Below are 21826 nucleotides of genomic sequence, written 5' to 3'. Positions count from 1 at the left end.
CGATTTTGCAATGTATCTGCACAAAACTGAGACAGATAAAATTGTAAACATGCAAATGAATGTATGAAAAGTTTAAAAGGGAAAAATAAAGGTTGGATACAATAAAGTGCTTAAAAGATATATCATATTCTACCTGGGTGTTTAAGAACAGAAGAATCTGATTTACATCTGGCCCATTTGCCAGTTCATCCTGTTTCTAATCTTGCTTTAGACAACTAAATATAAACCAGTCCTGAAAGCTGTCACTCTGTTAAGAGCCAGCACAGGCTGGTTACATTTGTTTTTCCATGACCAAAGAGGCTCAGTAGATGAAAAAGATAGTCCTGTTCATTGCCAGGTGAATATAATTCCATTTGACAACTGAAATGGGAAAATGAGCCTGTAATTACTAAATAGCATCTTTAGTCACAACTGTCGTGGAGGTACATACAAACATGGGATTTGTCTTATCAGATCAGGCACTGGTCCAGGCAGTCTGGTGTCCAGTCTTTGCCAACAGCTTCATTGTCTGTGCTGGCTTACTAGACAGTGCTCTGTTGGGCATGATGAAAACATCTGACCTTTTCATCTCTCATTGCTTCCTTCTCACTCTCAAAATGAAGCATTTTGCCAATCCTAATGTTTTCTGCCAGCCACATCTGACTGCACGGCACAGCCAGGTCAGTCCATCCATGTGGCTGTGCATATGTATGAAGAGCCTCCTTTCTCACGAACTGCTAAAAAAGATTTTTAGGCTCAAACTGTTACCTTGCTCGGGTGAGATCCAGAGGCTTAGTCACAGCTTGTCGTATTTGACATCCATTAAAATAGAGCGAATCTCCATGGGCGTAGGGTGCCAGCTGTCCACATCCATTCCCTATCACTCCCCCCTGAATGGTTTCCCAGTTTATTTCAGTAACTCTTTCAGATTCAAAATTATCTTTAATATAACTGGGCAGATCATGGCTAAAACCAGAGCAGTCATCACCTAAAAATGACAGAGTGAAGTTATAAAACACACAAAAAACAAAAGACTTGAGAAAATTGAGCTACAGTTCATTGTAATTCCATTCGAGGTTGTGGCTCAATATACAGTGTGAGTACAGCCTGAATATATTTCAGTAGATCCATTAATAATGTGCACATTGATATACAGCATTCATTTTTAGAAAATTGAGGCTGTGGGTCATATTTTTTACAGCAGTATAACTTTAGTATGGCTCTCCTGTTTTGCATTGATGCCAATAGAGAAACCTCAAACTGCTGGTTGAAAACAAATACATCTAAAACATGGAAAGGATCTGATCTTATAAAGCTATGAGACTCTCCTGGAAGACATTAAATACTGGCTCCACTCCCACAAAGCACTTATAGTTTACCAAGGGCACTCAGGTACCATTAGGCATATGCTTAGCTGCATTGAGGGATTAGAGGAGAACACTCTGTCCTGATGGGGCACAGAACAGAGCCCCTTACAGATGCCAGTCACCAACATCTAGATCCCATTTGCACATCCTCTGGGATGCATGTTTGGAAGGAGTACAGGGCTGGGTAAGCAAGTAGCCATGTTCTGCCTTCAGTGAAGGCTGGATGGACTTTACATACAGTGCCAGACAGGAGAGATTACTGACTCAATCCAGAAAGAGTAAGGGGAGGGAAAAGCTGTTATTTGCAGCTCTGACAAATTATTAATTTAGAATTTGTTACTTAAACATTCCAGTGACGAATTTAGACATGATATATGACTTTGTCTTTTTGTTTAATTTTGAGCTAGATTAGACTGCAGTAGATGTACAAGAGAGAAAAACCGAAGAAATGAAACCTTGATATCCTTCGTCACAAATGCAAATGGCTCCAGTGGTGCAATATCCGTGGCCACTGCAGAGCTTAGGGCACGCTTCCCCAATGTACACGTGATCAATCGCCCAGCTTTGTTTCTCTAGTTCTTCTCCCTTCTGAATCCACCTGAACTGAGTCGCACTGCGAACATCAAAATCCAAACACTGTGTTACTGTATCTGGCAATCAAACACATCTGTACAGTGATGTTCTAATACACTAGCAACAAATCTAATGGAAAATGTCATATGAAGGGGCTGTGGTTTCAATAACTGGAAAGACACACCCTGAATAGGTGGCCACTATATCACTGGCAGTAGCAACACCTATCAAGCAAAAGCTTCCTGAGAAACATTAATTATGTATCAGATCTAAATCCAGCAATAAAGAATAATTTTTAATTCACCAGTTGTTCCAAGCAAATGGTGCCAGCAAGACAGCTGACATTTTATAGGTCCACAGTGAGCTGACCTTTCAGTAACCTACCTGGATGAGACATGGTCAGGCAGCTGGATAGTTATTCTTCTCCACATGGAGCTGTTGACAGAGTTATAGATGGTAGCTTCATGGAACTGAAATGGGGAGCAGCCAATGCTATTAGATGAGGAAGGAAGACAGTGTGTCTGGACGAGTTGCCATGAGTCTGTCCTGCAGGAAGCAAAACAAAAAAAAAAGAAAGAAGTTTTATAACAACTGAATGAATAATAAAAGGAAAACAGGTAATTTCAAAGGGTCATGGCATTGCCTGTCTTACTAAACAAATACAAGAGATTGTCAGCAATAGTTTCCATGCTCTGGGGCCACAAATTAATGAGAGGTGAGAGGCTGAAGCACTGGTGCAACCAGCACCAGATTTGAGTGGTGGAACTCACAGCGTAGTTTGGTACATACAGCTCCTCTGGGCTGCATGACAGAAGTATCTATTTGGGAGTCTGCTCCTTAAGTCTTACAATGTTCAGAAGAGTCCCCATAGAATTTGCTATATTTTCATTCACAGTCATTTAAGCACAGAATATAACTTTGTTTTTACAAATTATAATGTGCTGCTGTACTACAGCACAGGAGACAGTGTTGTTAATTGTTTGCTAGCTAAAGACCCATTTGGAGTTAAGTAACTCTCACTTCATTACAGCTTGGTCCTGTATCATACTAAAACAAGTTTCTTGTGAATGTGGTTTCCTGAGAGTATAGTTTTAACAGGAGCATTCTCATGACTGTAACTGCAAGCTCAATGCCATGAATCTGTCAATATCTGGGATAAATTATAAGAGAATTTATGGGAGTTCTGTACACAAAGCCCAGTGCTTGCACACAGACTTTATTCAGATCCTGTTACAACATGAATAGCAAAGTAATTGCTTTAATAAACAAAAGCTCTCTAGATTTTTAATATCATACTATTTTTTTTAGATCTGTGTACTCTACTGTCATTTACCTGGCATCCTTTGTATACTCCAGCATCACTGAGTGGAGGTCCCCACAAGAATTTGCCTCACAGCCAACCACGATCTATAGCACAAATAAAATTGACTGCTATAACAAGTCAGGCAGACATTTGAAGTGATATATAATCAAGTTATATTCTCCTTTTTTTCTTTTTCTTTATGGGGTCTATAAAAGAGATTGCTAACACATCTTGGACAAAAAAAAACATCAAAAGTGGATAGAATACAAAAGACACAGTACTTCAGATACTGCTTTTACTTAATGAATTTTACTTAATTGCTACTGTTATCTCCAAACAGAATCCTAACATTACATTCCTATAATCCAAATTAAATATCTAAACAAACATTGTTACTGAATCAAAAAGATTCGGTAGCTCCTTGGCATTTCCAAAAGTGAAACACCTATGAAATTTAAAATTCATAATGATAAACATGTAGGCATAAACTTCAAGTCAATCCAATTTAAGAACAGAGTTATTCTGAATAGTTAAAACAATAGATATATTTGTATCATATTAAAGTGGAAAGATTACAGTACCCAATGTATAGTACTGAATAGATAACAAAAAGCTAAATTTCAAAACCACACAGAAGCCATGCTAGAGCTGAATTCTTAGTTTAGAAATACAATCTTTACTGTGACTGGTGCAGAAAAAGGGGGAGAGAAACAGAAGAGAAAAACTCAGCAATAAGACCTTAGTAATACAAACTACTAAATGGGTTATCATAATTTTGGCCTTAAAATAGAGAAAAAAGATGATAGACTGGGTAAAATAAGTGGCTTGAGGCAGAGTCTTGGCACTCAGTAGTAAAACGCATGTGAGAGTCCTCTTTTATAAAATTTCTTTGAAGGTGGCATGCTGTGTGAGGGGGGAAAGCTGTGCCTTAGGTTTTATATTAGATAGTCAATATAAAATAGGCAACAAATGTTGAGAAAAGGTGAAAATATTGATCAGTGGAAGATGGAAAATTCTAGAACTATCTTGTCAAACAGAAGAACAAGGAAAAAACATAACAAGAAAATGAATGACTATTTTAATAACCCTACTTTCATATTAGTTCCTGGCTTATTTAAGGCAAGGTGCTTGGAGAATGGAAAGCAATTATAAAACAACTACTTGTTGCCTTTGGCAACAAGTGCAGAATCCCACCTTAAATCAAAGTAAAATACTCAGAAATGTTTCTCTGATTGTTTGGGTCATTTGCCATCACACAAGCAAACAGAACGGGTACTTCTACTTAAACACGCTCGCATTTTCCATATGACACTCCCTTGCCTTTTCTGTTTATTCACAGATTAGGGGAAAATGGCATATTCTGCCTCCTGTCTATTCTCATCTTAGAAAATAATTGCTACTATATCTGATGATCCAGTAATTTCAGATAAAAGGGATTAGACTTCCAATCCCTGTGACTAACCCCCAAAGCATACAGTCAGTCAGAATAATTTGACATTTTACATTCAGGCAACCTTTCTGATTCTCATTACTTATACTTCAGATTTTCCTTTAATTTCTAGTAAAAAGTCACTATTAATTATTCATTCAGTTGAGCATTCTAGTTGGAAGGGGAATAATTTCTGGAGACACTGTAGATGACTTTTCATTGTGTACTTTACTTTGGAGAGAGAGAGAACATTTCTTACTTTAAACTGCATCATGTATCCTGGCTGTATAATGAGCTCCCTGGAGGACAGGATGTTGTGTGTTTTGTCCTTCTTCTTGTTTGGCCAGTAGAGATGGAATGATGGATTTCCACAGAACCCTGCAGTCCTGACTGCATTAGGGTAAAAGCTCCAGTTTTCTTCATGAGAGGTGCCTTCTATTAAGATGAGTTAAAGATAATTACTGCATTAGCTTGGTAAACATCAAGGCTTAGTAATGAATCCACAGAATCACTAGATACAGTCTTTTAGTAACATAGACACTACATTTATGTTATCTGTAATGACACACATTAAGCTACTAAAAGACGTAATAGAGACATCAGCTCCAGAGAGCTAATTAAAATGTTTAAATAATAGTACTTTTAAAATTATGATGAAATAAAAATTTAATAGCAGGAATTTAAATGAAATGAATTGGACCGAAATAAAAATTTTTGTCTTTCTTATAGGCATGTGTATGTATATATGTGCATAAATACATATCTGAATATACATGTGTGTATTAATATATATATATATATATATATTTACACACTCCTACGAGTAGCATGAAGAATAACATATAAAGAGCATCAGCCTACAAAATAAAAAATTTTCAGAGTTAAAATGGAAGAAAGTCTGCTTGCAAGCTCACAGGACTTGGGTAAAATAAGATAATCCAGACAGCAGATAAGCTAAGGTGTGGCAGCCTGTCTTACCATCATCAAACGTATCTACCAGCTGGCTGGGGTTGATCTCTGCTCCTCCGATCAGGATGTTATCCAGAGCCCACTGTGCCCGGTCAGGGCCTGGAACCACGATCCCGTTGCTGATGGTGAACGGCTGCCACCAGCGCAGGCGGGTGGTGTTGGTCAGGGCATGTTCGGGGAGGAGGATGTAGTCGTGCCTGACTGAGATGTATTTTTGGTAATCCATCTCATGAAGCAAAGTCCAGGATATCCCTGGAATGAAAAGATGCAGGTTTAGTAATAAGAACAAGCATAGGGTAGAACCTTTTAAAAGATTTAATAAGATAGTAGGAAATGAAAAATAATAGCTATGGTCTTCTGGTAGGCAAATCTTAACTTTGTAATGATAGTTAGCAACTGTTTCTCACTGCAAGAGTAATCTTGTAATCATATAAAGGAATCAAATTGGCTGCAAGCCACTGATTACTGAAATCAGGCAGGAGGATTACGGAAAACTCCTGAGCAACAGATGGAAATTTTAGAAGAGAAAAACACTTTACACAGACAAAAATAATTTTGCAATTAAAAATTAGCTTATTATTTTGGATCTCTGACAACTTCCCAAATATTCATGGTGCTTGGATGCAGAACAAGACTTTAGCTTAGCTGAAACCATAGGATGTACTTGCCTCCATCAATGGAATAGTCTAGCAGCACTCCCTCCTTTCTGCAAGTTGGTCTGTGGCACGTTGTCATGTTGTTCTCGCTCCCAATTCTCCCCCAGTACTGTAGAAACCTAAGAGTTAATGTATATGATTACATCTGTTAAAGATCTGCACAGAGCCATGCTGAAAATGTTCCAAATGCCAGCATTTTTAAGCAAGTAACTGTGCAAGTACCACAAAGGTTTCCAAAAACATCGCCTAGTAATTCTCATGGGAACTTAATGAAATTCAGCAAAGATCTACCCCTGGGAAGGACTAACTCCTTGCAAATGTACCAGCTGGGGACTGACTGGATGGGAGCTGCTTTGCTAGCAGTTCCCTGTGAGTCCTGCTGGAAAGAGAGCTCACCATGTGTTAACAAGTTGCCCTTATATCAATGAAGGACATAAAAGAAGTTGATGAACTGAGGCAAGGTCAGCGAAGGACACTGGAATGGTTGGAGCACATGCCCTGTGAGGAGAGGCTGAGGGGACATGGCTGGTTCAACCTGGAGAAGATGGCTGGGACTGGGGGACAGTGGTCATATATTGAGAAAATGGGAGGTTCCAACTGGATTTACCAGAGGAAAAAAAAAAAATCACTCTGACGGTAACTAAGCACTGGAACAAGCTGTCCAGACAGACTGCAGGATCTCTGTTCTTGGAGGATTTTAAAGACCTAATGGGACAAAAGCCCTGAGCAAACTCTGACAGAAGTCAGATTGTGTGGCTTCATTAGAGCCACACAGTCAAGGGAAATGTTGCTGAAGTTGTCTACGTCATGTCCTTCCTTGGCTTGTCTAAAGTGACATAATTCCATCGCTCTCCTGTTAAGTCATACTCTTCTACGGCATGGGAGTGGAGTGGGTCTTGTATATGGGCACTCAAGAGAAGACAACCAGCAGAGGTTATGCTCTGAACTGAGTGAGAGACACAGCTGGTGATGCCAAGGAGACTGGGGTATCTTGCCTCTTTGCAGGACAGGAGTTGCTGATTCATGAGACCCTTTCTGCTGCGCAAGGGTGAGCCTTGCTCTCTGTGACTTATCTGAAAGCATCAGTGTCTTGAGAATCATAATCTCATTAGTGTCTGCCTCAGGTCGTGCTATGCTAGTGGTGACCTAGGAATCCCCTGAGCTACAAGCTATGTTACTGCTGCTTTGTCAGTGTTTAACAGAGTTCTCCAGGAAAATGGCATGGAAACATGACCTACTTTGCCCCCCGCAGGTCCAGATCTTGAGTGACAGCCTGCCTCACAGTTGCACCTCCAAAATACAGAGTTGTGTCTTCTGCGAGAATTCCACACTCGGTACAGGTATTTCCACCTTCTAAGGACATCCATAAGTCTGGTTTAATTTCTTCATTGTCAAAGCGCTCTTTCAGGAAAGTCTGTAAGTAAGGTATGCACAGGTAATTAAGATTTTAAGTCTTTTTGATGACCACAGGTGGAACTGATCTAAACATATTTAAAGGGCTCATGAACACTGTAAATTTTTCTCAGGATGACTGAATATAATCACTTTTGGCTGAATATTTACCCACTTAAAATGATTGGCTAAATGTGAAAATATATTAGGGCTGGATTTTAACATACTTGGGAGGTAATCCAGCAAACTAAAACTGGCATGTGCAATGGGTGGATGTGTTGGGTTTTTGTGGCAAGGTTTTGATGGCAGGGGGCTATAGGGGGATCTTCTCTATGTATGGGAGAAAAAATATTCTATATTTTTTCCCCAGCAAAACTTAAAATAAAATTTTAGATTTACTGTAGTGAAAATGCATTTATGCCACTATCTGCACAAATATTTACAGTGAAAACCATCTAGAATATATTTCTGATTTCCACTTACCTCCAGGTGCATAAGTGAAATCCTGGCCTTAAGGAGATAGTAGTAGAACTCCCCTAAAATTGCTAGCATTTTATCCCTAATGTCCTTAATGTGAAGGATACATTACTATTTAAAAATTGCAAACAAACAATTATATTTGATCATGTATTAGTATTTCAGATGAAAAATAGAAGGTTATAATAATTCAAATGATAACTTAAATAGTTATATTCTCTTTAGACAGAATTGTTGTTATCCTGTTGTTTCTGTGGAAGATGTACCTATTCTGTTCTTACCTGATGTAGAAAAAATGAGATGGTAAATACAACATTTAAAACTAATTTGGAGTCATTACATATTCTGTTCTAAACATGTCACATTTTAAATATATTTTAACTTTTAAATCAATAATATCTAACTAGAGTTCACTCGCTTGTTATTGATTAACATGAATAACAGCCAGGTGAATTAATTTTCTAATTTTATGCCACTTTCCTGTATTTCCTACTTCAGTAAGGTCTTTCATGATAAAGACAATCTTTCTACAGGTCTTGATCAGATATAATGATATGTGCAAGGGTGATTTAGATCCTATAATTATGATTTAAACATGAACAGTGAACTGTATCACAGCTTTTTATCACAGTGTTATTTGCAAAGGAACAAACCTGTTCTTGAATAATGCAGTAATAATTTTGCTAAAAACTGATGAAAGGGCTGAAAATGGATTTGACTCTCTTCAAGCTGACAGAAATCAAAGCTAAATTTTCAGTGGGATCAATCTCTCCTCTCTCTCTCAGCCAAACACATGCCAACTTAATTCTTTAAAACATGTAGTAAAATTACCTTCAGTGTCTGGGTAAGGTAGCAGTTTGGACCCGAATACCCAGGGTCACAGATGCATTGCTCATTCAGGCAGTCCCCATGACCTCTACAGTTTTCCAGACAACCAGGGCCCAGATAGAAATTATCGATGGCCCACTGCATATCTGAGTATTTCTGGTAGAAGCGAAACCTCACAGGACTAGATATAAAGAAATGAAGAGAGACATATGTATAAATCAACTTTGCTCAATCGAAAAAAGGTGATTAAACACAATATACTTATGACTGTACTATCCTCCAAGCTTCCACAAGTAGTGGAAATATCTGTTGAAACTGATTTTATACATATACATAATGCAATGAACATGAATGCTAGTCTGCAGTTTTCTTGAAAGAAAATGAATAAGCAGATGTATCTCTTGTTGTGTTTCTAGGCAGGTATTCAATCCAAGTCAAAATGAGTAGAAAATTCATACTTACTTGCCCACAAGGCTTTCAGGCAGTGAGTAAGTTACTCTTTTCCATCCTTTTGTGGGAAAGAAGACAGATGGCTGTGAAACACTCCCAGAACATTTTGGATCAGCTGGTAAGCACTGAGGTACTAAGTAACTCCAGCTAACACCAAAGTCAGTGGAATACTGCACGTGGACCTGATTTTGTGCAAGTTTTTCTGAGGTTTTACATCCAACAGAAACCTATCAAAGAAGAGAGCATCAATAATTTAGAATTAATTGTGGTGGTGGAGTTTAAAAAAAGTGTTTGAACCTGAAAACTGACTGCAGAATTTTTGTTTGAAATGATGGCAATAACATGCCTGTACGCTACCAGTCATCTGCATCTTCAGTATTCCCAAGACTGAGAAGAGACACCATAGTGTGAATTTTGTTTTCTTCTAGTTAGATCACATTTCTGGATTTCCAGATTTTGACACTTGTGCCTTATACCCCAGTACCACATAACAAATAAAGTTCATCTCCCCTCCCACACAGTCTAAGATTTGCATATTTCAGAGAAGGCCACAGATTAGGTGAACCACCTTTATGGAGGGATGTGCAAAGGGCTCTTGCAACTTCCTTATATCGCTGGGCTATTTCCTTAATTTAGGTAAAGGGGTGTGTGAAGGGCAGTTTGGGTGCAGGTTTGAATTACCTTGAACTGCATGATCCAGCCTTCTGTAGGTGTCAGGTCGTGGGTGACTGCATAGACCTCTCTGCCGTCATGGCTCCCGCAGATCATGACACCATCAGGAGAATCACAAAATCTCTCGATTGAGCAATCATCATGGAATAACCAGTGTTCATTCACTTGAAAATAAATGGCAACACCAGTAATATACAGTGACAACATAAATTAAAGAACACAGGGAGTGGTGTTAACCACGAAAGGTGATTCATGGCTTTGTTCTTCAGCCTACGTGAGAATTATTTAGTATTGCTCCTGAGAATGTCAGTACCCCATCTTTCCCATGTACATAGGTATTACATTTATCACATTTATTGCTGAAAGCACCTCTTATTACTCTCTTGTATAAGAACTATAGCATTATTTTTTTAATGCTCAAGAAGTAAGGATTTGAGATTTATTTAAAACATAAACTTCTGTTGCACTTAATATTTTTTGGGAGAGCCTTTTAATAGGCACTGCCTACATGTCTGCACAAAGTGTACCCCGGCACTGGTGCTTGTTAAGCCTTGTAAACATACGGAAATACATCTTCTAGAAAATTTAGTTGTAAAATGGAACTTAACTTCCCTATATAATATTTTAAAAAGTTAGGAAATAGGAAGCAGATCTTCAGGATAAGAAATCTGCTTAGAATAACCTGACACTTTTTAATAATTTTTTCTTTCTTTGAAAAGAAATTAGTCTTCTAAAATCCATGCTGTAAAAAAGGAAAAAGTTGCATTACATCTTTTCACTTCACATTTTGTGAACTAAAAGCAAAAGACCAGACCTCTATATAGATGAGATTGTCTGTGATCACCATCACAGTGAGACAAAGACTCAAGAGGCTCAGCAAGATTTGAAAATTTGAAAAGCTTCTTTCTCTTTAACTCAGGTCCACGTGGAACCTTTACCTGTAGTTTTGTCCTCCATGAACATGTCGAAGGCGATCCTGCCGGTGGGCCCTGCGTCGGCGGGGGAGCGCTCGTGCTGCGGCAGGGGAGCGCTGCTGAAGGTGTCCAGCATCACTGTCCTCTGGTCGGCTGAGCCCGAAATCAGCACGTTGTCGATGGCCCAGTCGTTCTGGTCCAGCCCATCGTGTTTAGGTTGCCACCAGCGGAACCGTGTCCCAATGGTTTTGGCATCGTAGGGAAGGAGGATGTTCACAAAGCTGAAATACAAAGTGGAAATTAGTTGTAGGGAAGCCACAGAAGGAGAATAATTTCGGTGCTCTGTGCCAGGTGCTTTGACCAGGTCCACTGCCCGTGTTTCTTAGAGTACATGGAAGTTGGGAAGAGAAGGAAAAGAGTGGATGATCTAGCCTATGTTCTTCTATGGGAAATGCCGGAATAAAAATCTTTCTGATCACTCCCAATGTCATCCCTGGGACAGGGGCTCAGAGAGAGGTGGGAAGTGTCAGCAACCAGACTGGCATGGTTTGAGCAACCTCACTTGCTCTAGCTGTCCTTACGGGACCAAATGCAATGGTCTGGACTAGCAGGGTAGGACCATAAGATCCTAATTAATGGAAGTGTAAAGAAAGAGAACACTGAAGTAAAATTAAGATCAGTATTTTCAACCTGGAGCTATTTAGCAAATAGCCATGTTCCAGTACAACTTTATTTTTTTCCATTACAACAGTAGACAACAGTACACTTAAATCTCATGTCCAGTTAAAGTGCTAACAGTTTCTTGGTGTGTTCAAACGAAATAACAAATAATGGGGCCCTCACATTTCCATTTTCTCTGAATCCTTATGAATCAGTGAGGAAAATGTCACCTCACATGTATGCATGATTTAAATCTCACAGATATCTGAAAATAGGGCTTGAGTGTGTCCATCCTTTTGATGGATATCTGCAGAAATTCAGTTTCTCCTCTACACACCATTTTCTAACTAGTTCAAACAATGACTGACTGCTCTTGTCAGTAAGAAACTAGATTGCAAATGTTAGCATCTTAAAGAACAGGATAAGCATCTCTACAGTAGCTATTCATTTATCCTCCTGCAACCATTTACAAACCTACCAGGCTGCTACAGGCTCCTAACTACCCTTGTATTTCTGGCCTAGCAGCTGCACAAATACTGATGCTCCAGCACATGTGCCAAGGCCATTCATAAACGCTTGCAGGACTGGACAAGCTGAACTCGCAAGGACCTGACATCCAAACCACAGCAGTGATAGGTCCCACAGGTTCTTATGAAACATTCAAGACCACCTTAAGGTGGTAAAGGAAATTACATAGTCAGAAAGGAGGTATCTACAAACCCAGGCTTGCTGAATTGATCATAGAAAATTTCCATTAAGAGGCTCCAGGTGATTCCACCGTTCACAGAATACTCCAGCAGCACTCCTTGGTTGCGGTTATTAGGAGTTATCAGGCATCCATACATGAAATAAAACTGGATGAATTCTGCACTGGTGAGGTTCAAATCCACTGTAACTAACATACGGCTGCAGCCCTGAAAAGCAAGGAAAAAATATGCTGCCTGGCAAACTTACGTTCATAAAAAGTGTTAGACTATGCAGTCACTATTATTGTAACCTCATGCTGTAAAAATTCTAAAATTGTACAAATTTTATTAATTATGTCAAAGGTTAAGCTACAACAGAACAATATATATTTTTCCCTGAAGATGTAAGTTCAGTTACATTCCATCTTAAAAATGCCTGTTGTGTACTCATACATATTGCTACTTATTCCTATAGCTTTATGGCATTCAGGATCCATAACTGTGTTCACCTTTCTTCTGAATACAAGAGTTGCAAAAATCCATGCTTCCAGTGTAAATCAGAAGGTTTTCCATGCAGAATTAACGAATCACTGATTATGTGCTAATGGCTCAATTTATGCAAACCATGAAATGCCAAAGCAATTTTAATATGTGTGTTTTCCACAATCCCACAATTTCCACAATAAATTTCACATTGCTTAGTCTATTAGTTAGTGACACTTGCTTAGTCCTACTGGGAGGAAGTGGAAATGTATTGCTTCTGTTAGTTTATTTTAGAAAACTTTCATCAGTTTGAACCTAGTTATAAAATTGATGAAAGAGATCTACAAGCATAAATTTTACAAGTTTCTAAAATACTATTTTGTCATTTTTGTAATCTCGAGGTTATCTGTTAGCCAATTATAATTCAGCAGCAGTATGGGTTATACACCTACGTATGCAGCTAACTTAGGAAATTTTACTGTGAGTTTACTCTGAAAACACCCAACTGTGAAACATCTGAAGGATGAGGCTACACATGGATGCAATGTACTCCAGAAGGACCCTGCCTGAGCAGGGAGGCTGGACCAGATGACCCACTGTGGTCCCTTCCAACCTTACCCACTCTGTGATTCTGTATTTTCAAGGACCATGTGCAAGTCATACAAGTGCAAATAGCTAGTTATTAATTTACCTCTGCGGTCTGATTGGAAGCCACACCAAACTTTGGTCTTTGGAAGTTTTAAGTGCTATGAGGAGGCTGAGTGAGTGAAATTAAATGTCTACATACTTACACTGTGCTTTAACCTATCAGCTCCACTTCCAGCCCCTCATAGCTCCTTTCAGGAGGCACACACATTGTATCTCATTTTCCTGGCTGCCACGCAGTGAGGAACATGGTATCAGCTTTACTGGAGTGTTTCTGGCTGGCCCTAGTCTGTAGGACCTGCCTGACTTTGACCTTTGGCTAGGTAAAGAATATAATTTTAAAAGATATTTTATATATTTAATATGTTATGCTGCTTTTTTTAACAGCTTGCTATTTAGTTAACTTTTTAAATCAGTCCCATTTATACTGTCAAATGGAGTGAGCTGGTCTCTATGCTGAACACACACCCCACTGAAGTGAAGAGCCATCCCGGAGGCGACGGCCCCGCAGACCGTGCTCAGTTTGCCCCCGTTCACCGTCAGCCAGTTCTGGTTCGACGGGGAGCGGTTGAAGTTGTCTTTCAGTTGTGTTGGAAGGGGAGTCTCTGGCTCGTCGCAGTACAGCCCGCCCCAGTGCTCATCGCAGCTGCAGAGGAAAACAAATGCAGAAATCAGCTGGCAAAGGCCCTGCACAGCAGTTTAATCAGTGCCACGTTATTCCACTTCAAGGTGCCATCTTATTCCGCATAGAAGCTGTCTGCATCATTTACTAGCACACAACTGGTGTGTGGGGGCTTCAAACATCTGCCACATTTCATGGTTAGTAGGATACAAAAATGACTTTAGGAAGGCTTAGTATTATGTATCATTCAAACTACTAATACAGAGTACACTGCTGAACACAGTAAAATCAGTAAAATTCACGGTGCTTGGATGGATAAACTTAAGAGAATGTGCCAAGCCTAAGAATGTCCTGCTAATGTTACAGTTAAAGTTTCTGTAAAACTTTGGTAGATGGGCGCTTTCTTGTTGTTTCTTTATATAGTTCTCCCTTTTTTTCTCCTCTGAAAAACATTCTTGTGATGTGTCAAAGACTGGATAACAGTATGGAAATGTGTTCTGCTACTATGAGATTTTACCACGGAGATTGCGTCTTGGTACTTCAGTGCTGTCAGGATAGAGAACACAATAATATGTCTATTCTACAGTGAAATATATTTCTAACAAATAAAGTCACAGTGCAATTATACAACCATTCTCCCATTTCTGTTGCCATTTGTGGCTGGAAAAAAAAGCAATACGTCCATCTGGAAGGTATTTCGCTGTTGCCAAGACAGGCAAATCTGGGGAGATCTGATTGTTGTTTGTTAGCTTTGCAGGATTCTATGTCAACTGTTATGCAGATAGTTTGAGGATTAAGCCAGTCTGCCTCCCCTGGCAAACCCTACCATGGAGCAGATGCATCAGACCATCAAGTTAACACCAGTCAAAAGGCAAAATCTGGCCTTCTGAAGAACTGGCATATATCATGTTTAGTGGACATGTCCCACTTCCAGCCCAGGTTCTCTGCACCCAGAAGCAAGCTGAGAGCACAGGAACATAGTGTGAAACCCCTTGGGAATAAGGATGACAACTTCTGAGAAGCTGCAGGACTGTACGTCCCTAGAGGGGTGTGCAAACTCAAGAGATATCTTCTCCCTGCCTGGTGGGAGAAGAATTAAGATGCAGCAGAGGCAGCAGCAGAGGCAATGCTTTGCCACCTAGGAAAGGACTGCATTGGTCATGGTGCAGGAACAGGCAGAGGTCTGGCAGAGCCAACCCCCACACTTACCCTTCTGCTTGTTATTTCTGTTCCCAAGTGGTCCCAGTGCCCTGCTCAGCTTTAACAGCAAAATCCACCTTGCTTTGAAAAACTCTCACAGTTTTTCCTGAAGTTCATTAAAATGGCAGAGGAGGAGTGAAATGCTGCAGTGCTGGGCAGGACAGGGAACAGATGACACTTACACACAGTTGTCCTGGGTGCACTTCCCATGGCCACTGCACATGTCTATGCAGCCGTCCCCGATGTAGACGTTGTCGATTGCCCACGTTTGCTGCTTATCGAAAGGAGCGGGCTGGTGCCAGCGGAAACGAGTGGCTTGAGACCTTGGGAGAGAAAGACAGACAGAAAGGTCGATTTCTAGCTAAGCTAATCTTTATTTTGACTGAAAGGAAATGTCAGTCTCGAGGCTAGACTGCTCTTGGAAGACTTGTTTGGTATCAGCACAACTCAGGGCTGATTCCTGACAATGGACAACGTCCTTCCAAGAAGAGGGTGCTTTCTTGGAACAGGAGGCACAAGTTCTGAAAACAGGACAAAGCACAAGTGCTTGGTAGCATGCTGAGAGTGTGGGAAGTAGGAAAGGGATCACTGGTAAAAGCAAAGCCAGTGGGTCATAGTTGGTGCAATGGAGAGGAGGGTAGGAAGATGGTGGTACATCCAAATGGAAGCTCAGTCATAACCATATCCCAGGAAAAATCCAAACTTGAGGGATAGCTGGGAGCTGGATCAAGCCAGAAACCTCCAAATCCTCCAGGTTTCACAGTGAGCCAGAGTTTTGTTGCTTCAGTCCAAGTCAGCAAAATAACTCAACTTTTTCTCTATGAATTCTCCCAACTACACTTAGGTAAGAGCAACTCTACAGAGTGGGTTGGCTCCTAGATAAGATGCTGCCATTATAAATCTACAGGGGACAGATGAGAGAGGCCATGCAGGGCTTGCAGTGTTATCCACGTTTTGCAGTTTCTTCCCTCCCCTCCACCCAGGGTTTGACTGGAAATGCAAAGAAATGATCTGTGGTGTGATCCTGGCTCTTTTCAGTAAATCATTTTCATTTTATTGATTAAAGAGGCTTAGCTCTCCATATGTGAATTAAGTGTCTCAGCTCCCAAGACAGATGATGAAAATCTAGCCAAAACAGTCAGGGGATGCCAAAGAGCTATTCAGCTCATGCAGGTGTAGACCATGAGTCAAGAGCTGTGAGTAGATGAATTTCTGTAACTTGTCAAAAATACCATTATAAATTCAAGGTAGTCCCTGTTTTGCTGTACAGCACTAGATGGCAGCATTGAACTTCTTGTAGTCTGTTTTCTTTTGCAACTCAAAGAGAAATCACAATTATTGTAAACACCAAAACAAATAAATAGCAAAATCCCCCAAAACTATTCAGTGTAAAAATGGACCTTCTATGATAAGGTCAATATTATTCTATGAATTATTTCTTTATGAATATGCTGCATGAGATGAATAAATAACATGTTTATCTAAAGAGAAATCTACTGTGAGCCCTCTAGCTGCCCACCAAATAGCATTTTTAAAGGAAATGTAAAAATTGTGAGGAAGCACTTTAAGAACAAAGATTAGCACCTATATCTTACACTGCCTGCTTTAGGTTTGGTTCTTCACTAACAATTTATAGAGCTGATGCTCCTATGAGAAGCTGTATTTGCATTTCAAAATCAGATCTGATTTTAAGTGTTCATTGCTTTCTGCAGGCCAGAGGTTACATAGTGGTCTGGAGTACAGGTGCCCTAAAAAGCTATGCAAACATGGGTGGTGAGCACCAGGCTAAACTATTGACTACATAACCTGCAAGTCCCTAAAACATACAGGCACAAAAAAATTGGAGACACACACCTGCTATTACACAGCTTGAAATAATAAAGAAGCATAAAAATCATACTGCATCTAGACCAAAAGACCTATTAGCTGCACCGTTCCTTATCCTAAAGCTCAACGTCTCTCCTTATGAGATAAGGTTGTAATAACCTCTCTCATGCAATACCTATCTTAATATCTTTGGAAAATGGTATTACTTGAGCCAACAAATACAATTATCAGTTTGGACAGAAGGGCAATCTTTGCCTCGGTAGGGCATCAGACTTCTTTTGACATATACCGCTCAAAAAACTCTCTGGTTTTAAAATCACAGTTATTCATAAATCTAAGTTTATCTCAAGTGGTAGCTTCCTTTCAGGTCCAAATTCAATAGGTTTGGAACATCAACCCTAGCCCTTATTTATCCTATTCAACTCCAGAAAGACTGTCCTGAACGCAAATTTACAGTCTTTGTACAAGAACTCTTGGGGTAATGGATTTTACAGACAATATGTAGTGAAGCTGTACAAAAAAGGAAGCAGAGAAGATCAATACTGGGAACAATTCCTAAAAAAGCACTATTACTTGACATAATTGCACTGAAGGTAGGGAAGAGTCTAGATGCTCCAAATGATTAGTGGTAGAACATGGACTTTTCCACCACTAATTTCAAAATGTGTGGCAACTGTATAGGTGCTCTGGGTACAATTGCTAAAAAATAAATGTCTGTGTTTCCAAACTCACATGTGCATTAGCTGTCATCTTTCACGACAACCTTCTCAAGGCTCTGCCTGCACTATGGTACTTCTGTGCCTGCAGTTAGCTCAGCCTATGCCTATGTGAGGAGCTTGGGCTCAGCAGGAGGAGCAAAGCATCAACTTGTGCTGAGAGCCAGACGCCCTCGCTACCTGTGTTGGCAGGGCTTTACTTTGGGCTTTATCAGGTATCACTGTGCGGGAGACAGTCACAGCTGTCACTGCAAAACAGCACATCTAGAAGGATGTCAGCAGGAAGGCTGAACTACCCAGTTGTCCCTAGATGGATCTTTTTGACAAACAAATCAGAAATCCAGCAGTTTTCAGGGCATTGTAGAAAACATGGCAGCATCCCCAATAGTGCTGACAGTCCCAAACAGCTCCTTTCACTGCAGCCTCCCAACAAATCCCACAATTTTTCTTCCCTCAAAGACAAAAGAACGTAGGAAAAGGAAAAGGAGGTCATGTGTATAAACAATAAAGAGAGCATCTAAGCTGAGAGAGACACAAAGGATACAAAGAATGCACAGAAAAACAAGCAGCCTGAAAAGTGCTATATTTAAAACACACAGTAACAGCAAGCACAGGGTGCAGTGGGGATTCAGCCAGTCCAATTAGCCACCAAAACAACCAGAATTTAGTGAGGCTGATGATAACATGTGATTCTTTATAGTGTTCCCTCTGTCCCTTGCTAGAAGAAGAATTTCCTATCTATAAATAAGAAAAGTAAACACGCACACAGAAGAGCTTTGCAATTTTTATGCAAAGCAGGATGAAGCTTCATTTACTCATACTTATTTGTTCCTATATATGTACATCAAACAGAAATGCAAGGTATTATGCAATTGTTTTAATGCTATAAAGTGTCATGATGTTATAAATAGCTAGTTATGCATTTAGATTTATTCTGCAGAAAACCAGAAGAGATACCTAGTATAGGGAGGCAGAGGCAAAGTAACCCGGGTCCACTTGTTGAAAGTGTCCGAAATGAGAATCCTCTGGAGATGGTACTTGTTGCATTCCACGTTAGTAGGAAGACAGTCTCTCAAAATTGGGTGCCAGGTGAGCCCAAGGTCCACTGAATATTCCAGTTCAATAGCTAAGGGTGGAAAGATGGTTAATTGCTTAATTTGGAGACTTATATCCATAGTTCCACAATAAAGTGCAAGCCTCAGAGAGCATCACAAGTCTACACTGACAAAATAACCACTCAGAACTTTTCAAACACTTGTGTCACAAGCACAAAGCCACCTCCTTTGGTGGCAGTTCTAGAGAATATGCTACATGTTGCTCAGCAAGTATAGCTATAGCTCAGGAGAAGTCTGCAGCACACTTCTGCATCTGCCACCTACCTCAAGGGATCACAGGTGCAAAGACAAAATCATCTGTTAAGTTGCCAGGATTAAGGCAAGCCAATTTCTGTAGCTGCAGCATGCAAGAAAATGATGTGACAGCATCAAAAACATCAACTTTTTTTGTTTTTCAGGCTGAAAGGTGAGATTCAGGATGTAACTGTTGTTAAGGCAGAGCAACACTCAAACTTTTGGCTCTGTCTCAAGACGGTTTAGTCACTCTTCCACCCTTCCTCCAGACCAGCTCATTTCATTATCCAGCATAAACAATTTTAATTTGAGTTTGTTAGTCAGTGAGCTTGTTTTCATTCAAACAGCCTAGCCACATTAAACGAATGTATTCATTCCTCAGCGAAAGTCAGCAATTTCACTGTTTTGATGTCTGTGGCTTATAAATTTTATTATGAAAAAAAGGTTAGTCAAGCTTACTAAATACTTCAGATTAAACTTTCATGCAGCCATTAAAAAGTAAATAACAATAGGCACAGAACTGTAACTTGAAGTAAATGTTCCAGCTGCCAGGCCTTCTGGCTGTGTAGAACAAGGAGCATGGCTTGCAGTGACAGGGGTGATAAATCTGTGATCTTTTTTTGATTACTACAGACCCATTTCTTCTACCCTCATGCACAGGGAATTACCCTTAATCACCCAATCAGTCCTACTTGATGTTTCAGCGCAGAAGACAGTGCTATAGAAATACAAGGACAAGTGGATAGCAACAAGGGTGAGTTTTTAGTGTTAAATCTCCCTCACCAAAATGAAGCACTTTATTCATCATGACTGGAAGCATGATTAGGTAGTGTCCTACCTAATTTAATATGAAGTTAAGATAATGGCAAGTGTTGTAGACAACGACACAAAACCAAAAACAAACAAAAAAAGGAATTGTTTCTTTGTCAGTATATAGCTCAGCTGCCTAAAACACTTTTAAACGTAGCAGAGATGATCTTAGGATGTTGTAGTCTTTTTAATACCAAAAGAAAAATATATTGTTAAGCATGTGAGAAGCTTCAGATTTGCAAAATCAGAGAAACCACTTTGGGGACTCCATGTAAAATTTTTTCCCATTTTTATACAGAATTCTAGAGGAATTGTCAGCAACTCAGTGAATTCACACATACCACATGATGGTTATTATATTCTCTTCCTCATAGAAAACCTGTATATTCCAAAACCTACCATAAAAGAATGTAATTTAAGATGCACAAAAAGGCATTCGAAAGCTAGAAAGACCTATTTCTTGTGCACCTTAAAAATCACATAATGAGCCAATTTTTAATTTCTATGTGATGTGTATTGAGAACAGAGCACATTTTTATTTATTTGTGTATCTCTATGTATATATGTGTATATACACGTATAAAGGCTGGCTCTGCACTCAATAGACATCATATGGAAAAAAAGGAAGCTACATAATTAAAAATCACATTATGTGTACATAAACATATATATATATACATATAAATACATATATACACAAGTGCATATATCTATGCACACATTCCTACATGGATACATATATATCTATATACATGTTCATTATTTCATACGGAAGATACAAATTTTTGCAGTTGATGCTGCCTTAGCAGTGTCAGATGTATGTTGTTATAAATGATTTCTTAGATGTAGAGGTACAAGTGAGATCAGAACTGAGACTTCCTACACCAAAAATGCAAAACCGCAAGGCAAGAAACATATGCTGGGAACACCCAGTTGCTTATTATTGGGACCACCAGCACCACTCCAGGCAGTGAATGTTATATACTGGTGAATGGATTTGAGTAAGGCAGCTGTTAGTCTTTTTCTTTAATGGATTGAACTGCAACTTAAACGCTCTGAGGGAATAATAGACTTCAGTTTATCTTAGGCTTCAGACACATGGAATAAAAAAGCTGATGTTACAATTTCTAACAGAAGCATGCAGACTTATTTTTTTTCTCAGTTCCTGTTGCAGTGAATAATGGAACCAGAAAACAAGTGAACTTTCCTCAACAGCAGAGGAAGAGTAAGGGCAGAAAGTACTAAGAAGTCATTACCATAACAGGAGTCTGTGACAGAGCAGGATGCTGCAAAATCTATTTGCAAGAAAGAGTCTTCATTGACAACAATATCAGTGGTGACAACATAGCGAGTGCTGGCTTTCTCAATGAACACCAGAGCATCCCCAGTAGATCCACAGACTGGCATCTTTGTTCCACCAGGATGGAGCAGCCACTTTCTACTATCCAGTGTGGTGAAATCATCTTCCAATACTGTGTTGCCAGAGATATTTCCTCCAATAAGAATCTGAAACATTAGGCAAGAAATTGTTATTGAAAAGAAAAAATGTCTGTAAGTCTTCACAAACATACATGTGACTTAGCAACCTGGAGGAGGAAGAGATGTGCCAGTCTATGTATATATATTCTGCTGGTCCAAAATGGACAAATTCACTTAGTAAAGATTTTAGGCTATGAGGAAGGGGAATATCTCTTTCCTATCATGGAGCCCTAAAGAGAATGGCTCAGCTATACAAATCTGAAGTTCAGGGAGATGAATTCCATCCTTGATGAAATAAAACTGCTCACAAAAATAAATGTTAGTAGAAGCAAAGTAGTTG

General features: G+C 39.6%; 1 protein-coding gene across 1 annotated transcript in view; it reads right to left on the bottom strand.

Moving 5' to 3' along the window:
• Positions 1–21826, bottom strand: part of RELN (reelin) — a 265985-nt gene that overhangs the window by 11270 nt on the left and 232889 nt on the right. The window contains exons 45-61 of the mRNA XM_018068188.2: positions 21264–21513; positions 18806–18974; positions 15488–15628; positions 13952–14129; positions 12390–12583; positions 11034–11290; positions 10105–10259; positions 9436–9650; positions 8977–9154; positions 7515–7690; positions 6289–6395; positions 5630–5872; positions 4911–5086; positions 3253–3326; positions 2304–2465; positions 1802–1959; positions 748–967 (exon numbers count right to left, since the gene is read on the bottom strand). Coding sequence (XP_017923677.2) covers positions 748–967; positions 1802–1959; positions 2304–2465; positions 3253–3326; positions 4911–5086; positions 5630–5872; positions 6289–6395; positions 7515–7690; positions 8977–9154; positions 9436–9650; positions 10105–10259; positions 11034–11290; positions 12390–12583; positions 13952–14129; positions 15488–15628; positions 18806–18974; positions 21264–21513 — 3053 coding nt within the window. The remainder of the gene's footprint in view (positions 1–747; positions 968–1801; positions 1960–2303; positions 2466–3252; positions 3327–4910; positions 5087–5629; positions 5873–6288; positions 6396–7514; positions 7691–8976; positions 9155–9435; positions 9651–10104; positions 10260–11033; positions 11291–12389; positions 12584–13951; positions 14130–15487; positions 15629–18805; positions 18975–21263; positions 21514–21826) is intronic.

Source organism: Manacus vitellinus, unplaced genomic scaffold (assembly GCF_001715985.3).
Source record: "Manacus vitellinus isolate BGI_N305 unplaced genomic scaffold, ASM171598v3 scaffold_13_pilon, whole genome shotgun sequence".
Taxonomy (NCBI): Eukaryota; Metazoa; Chordata; class Aves; order Passeriformes; family Pipridae; genus Manacus; species Manacus vitellinus.
Note: the sequence above shows the minus strand (reverse complement) of the source record. Positions and strands in the feature narration are given on the sequence as shown.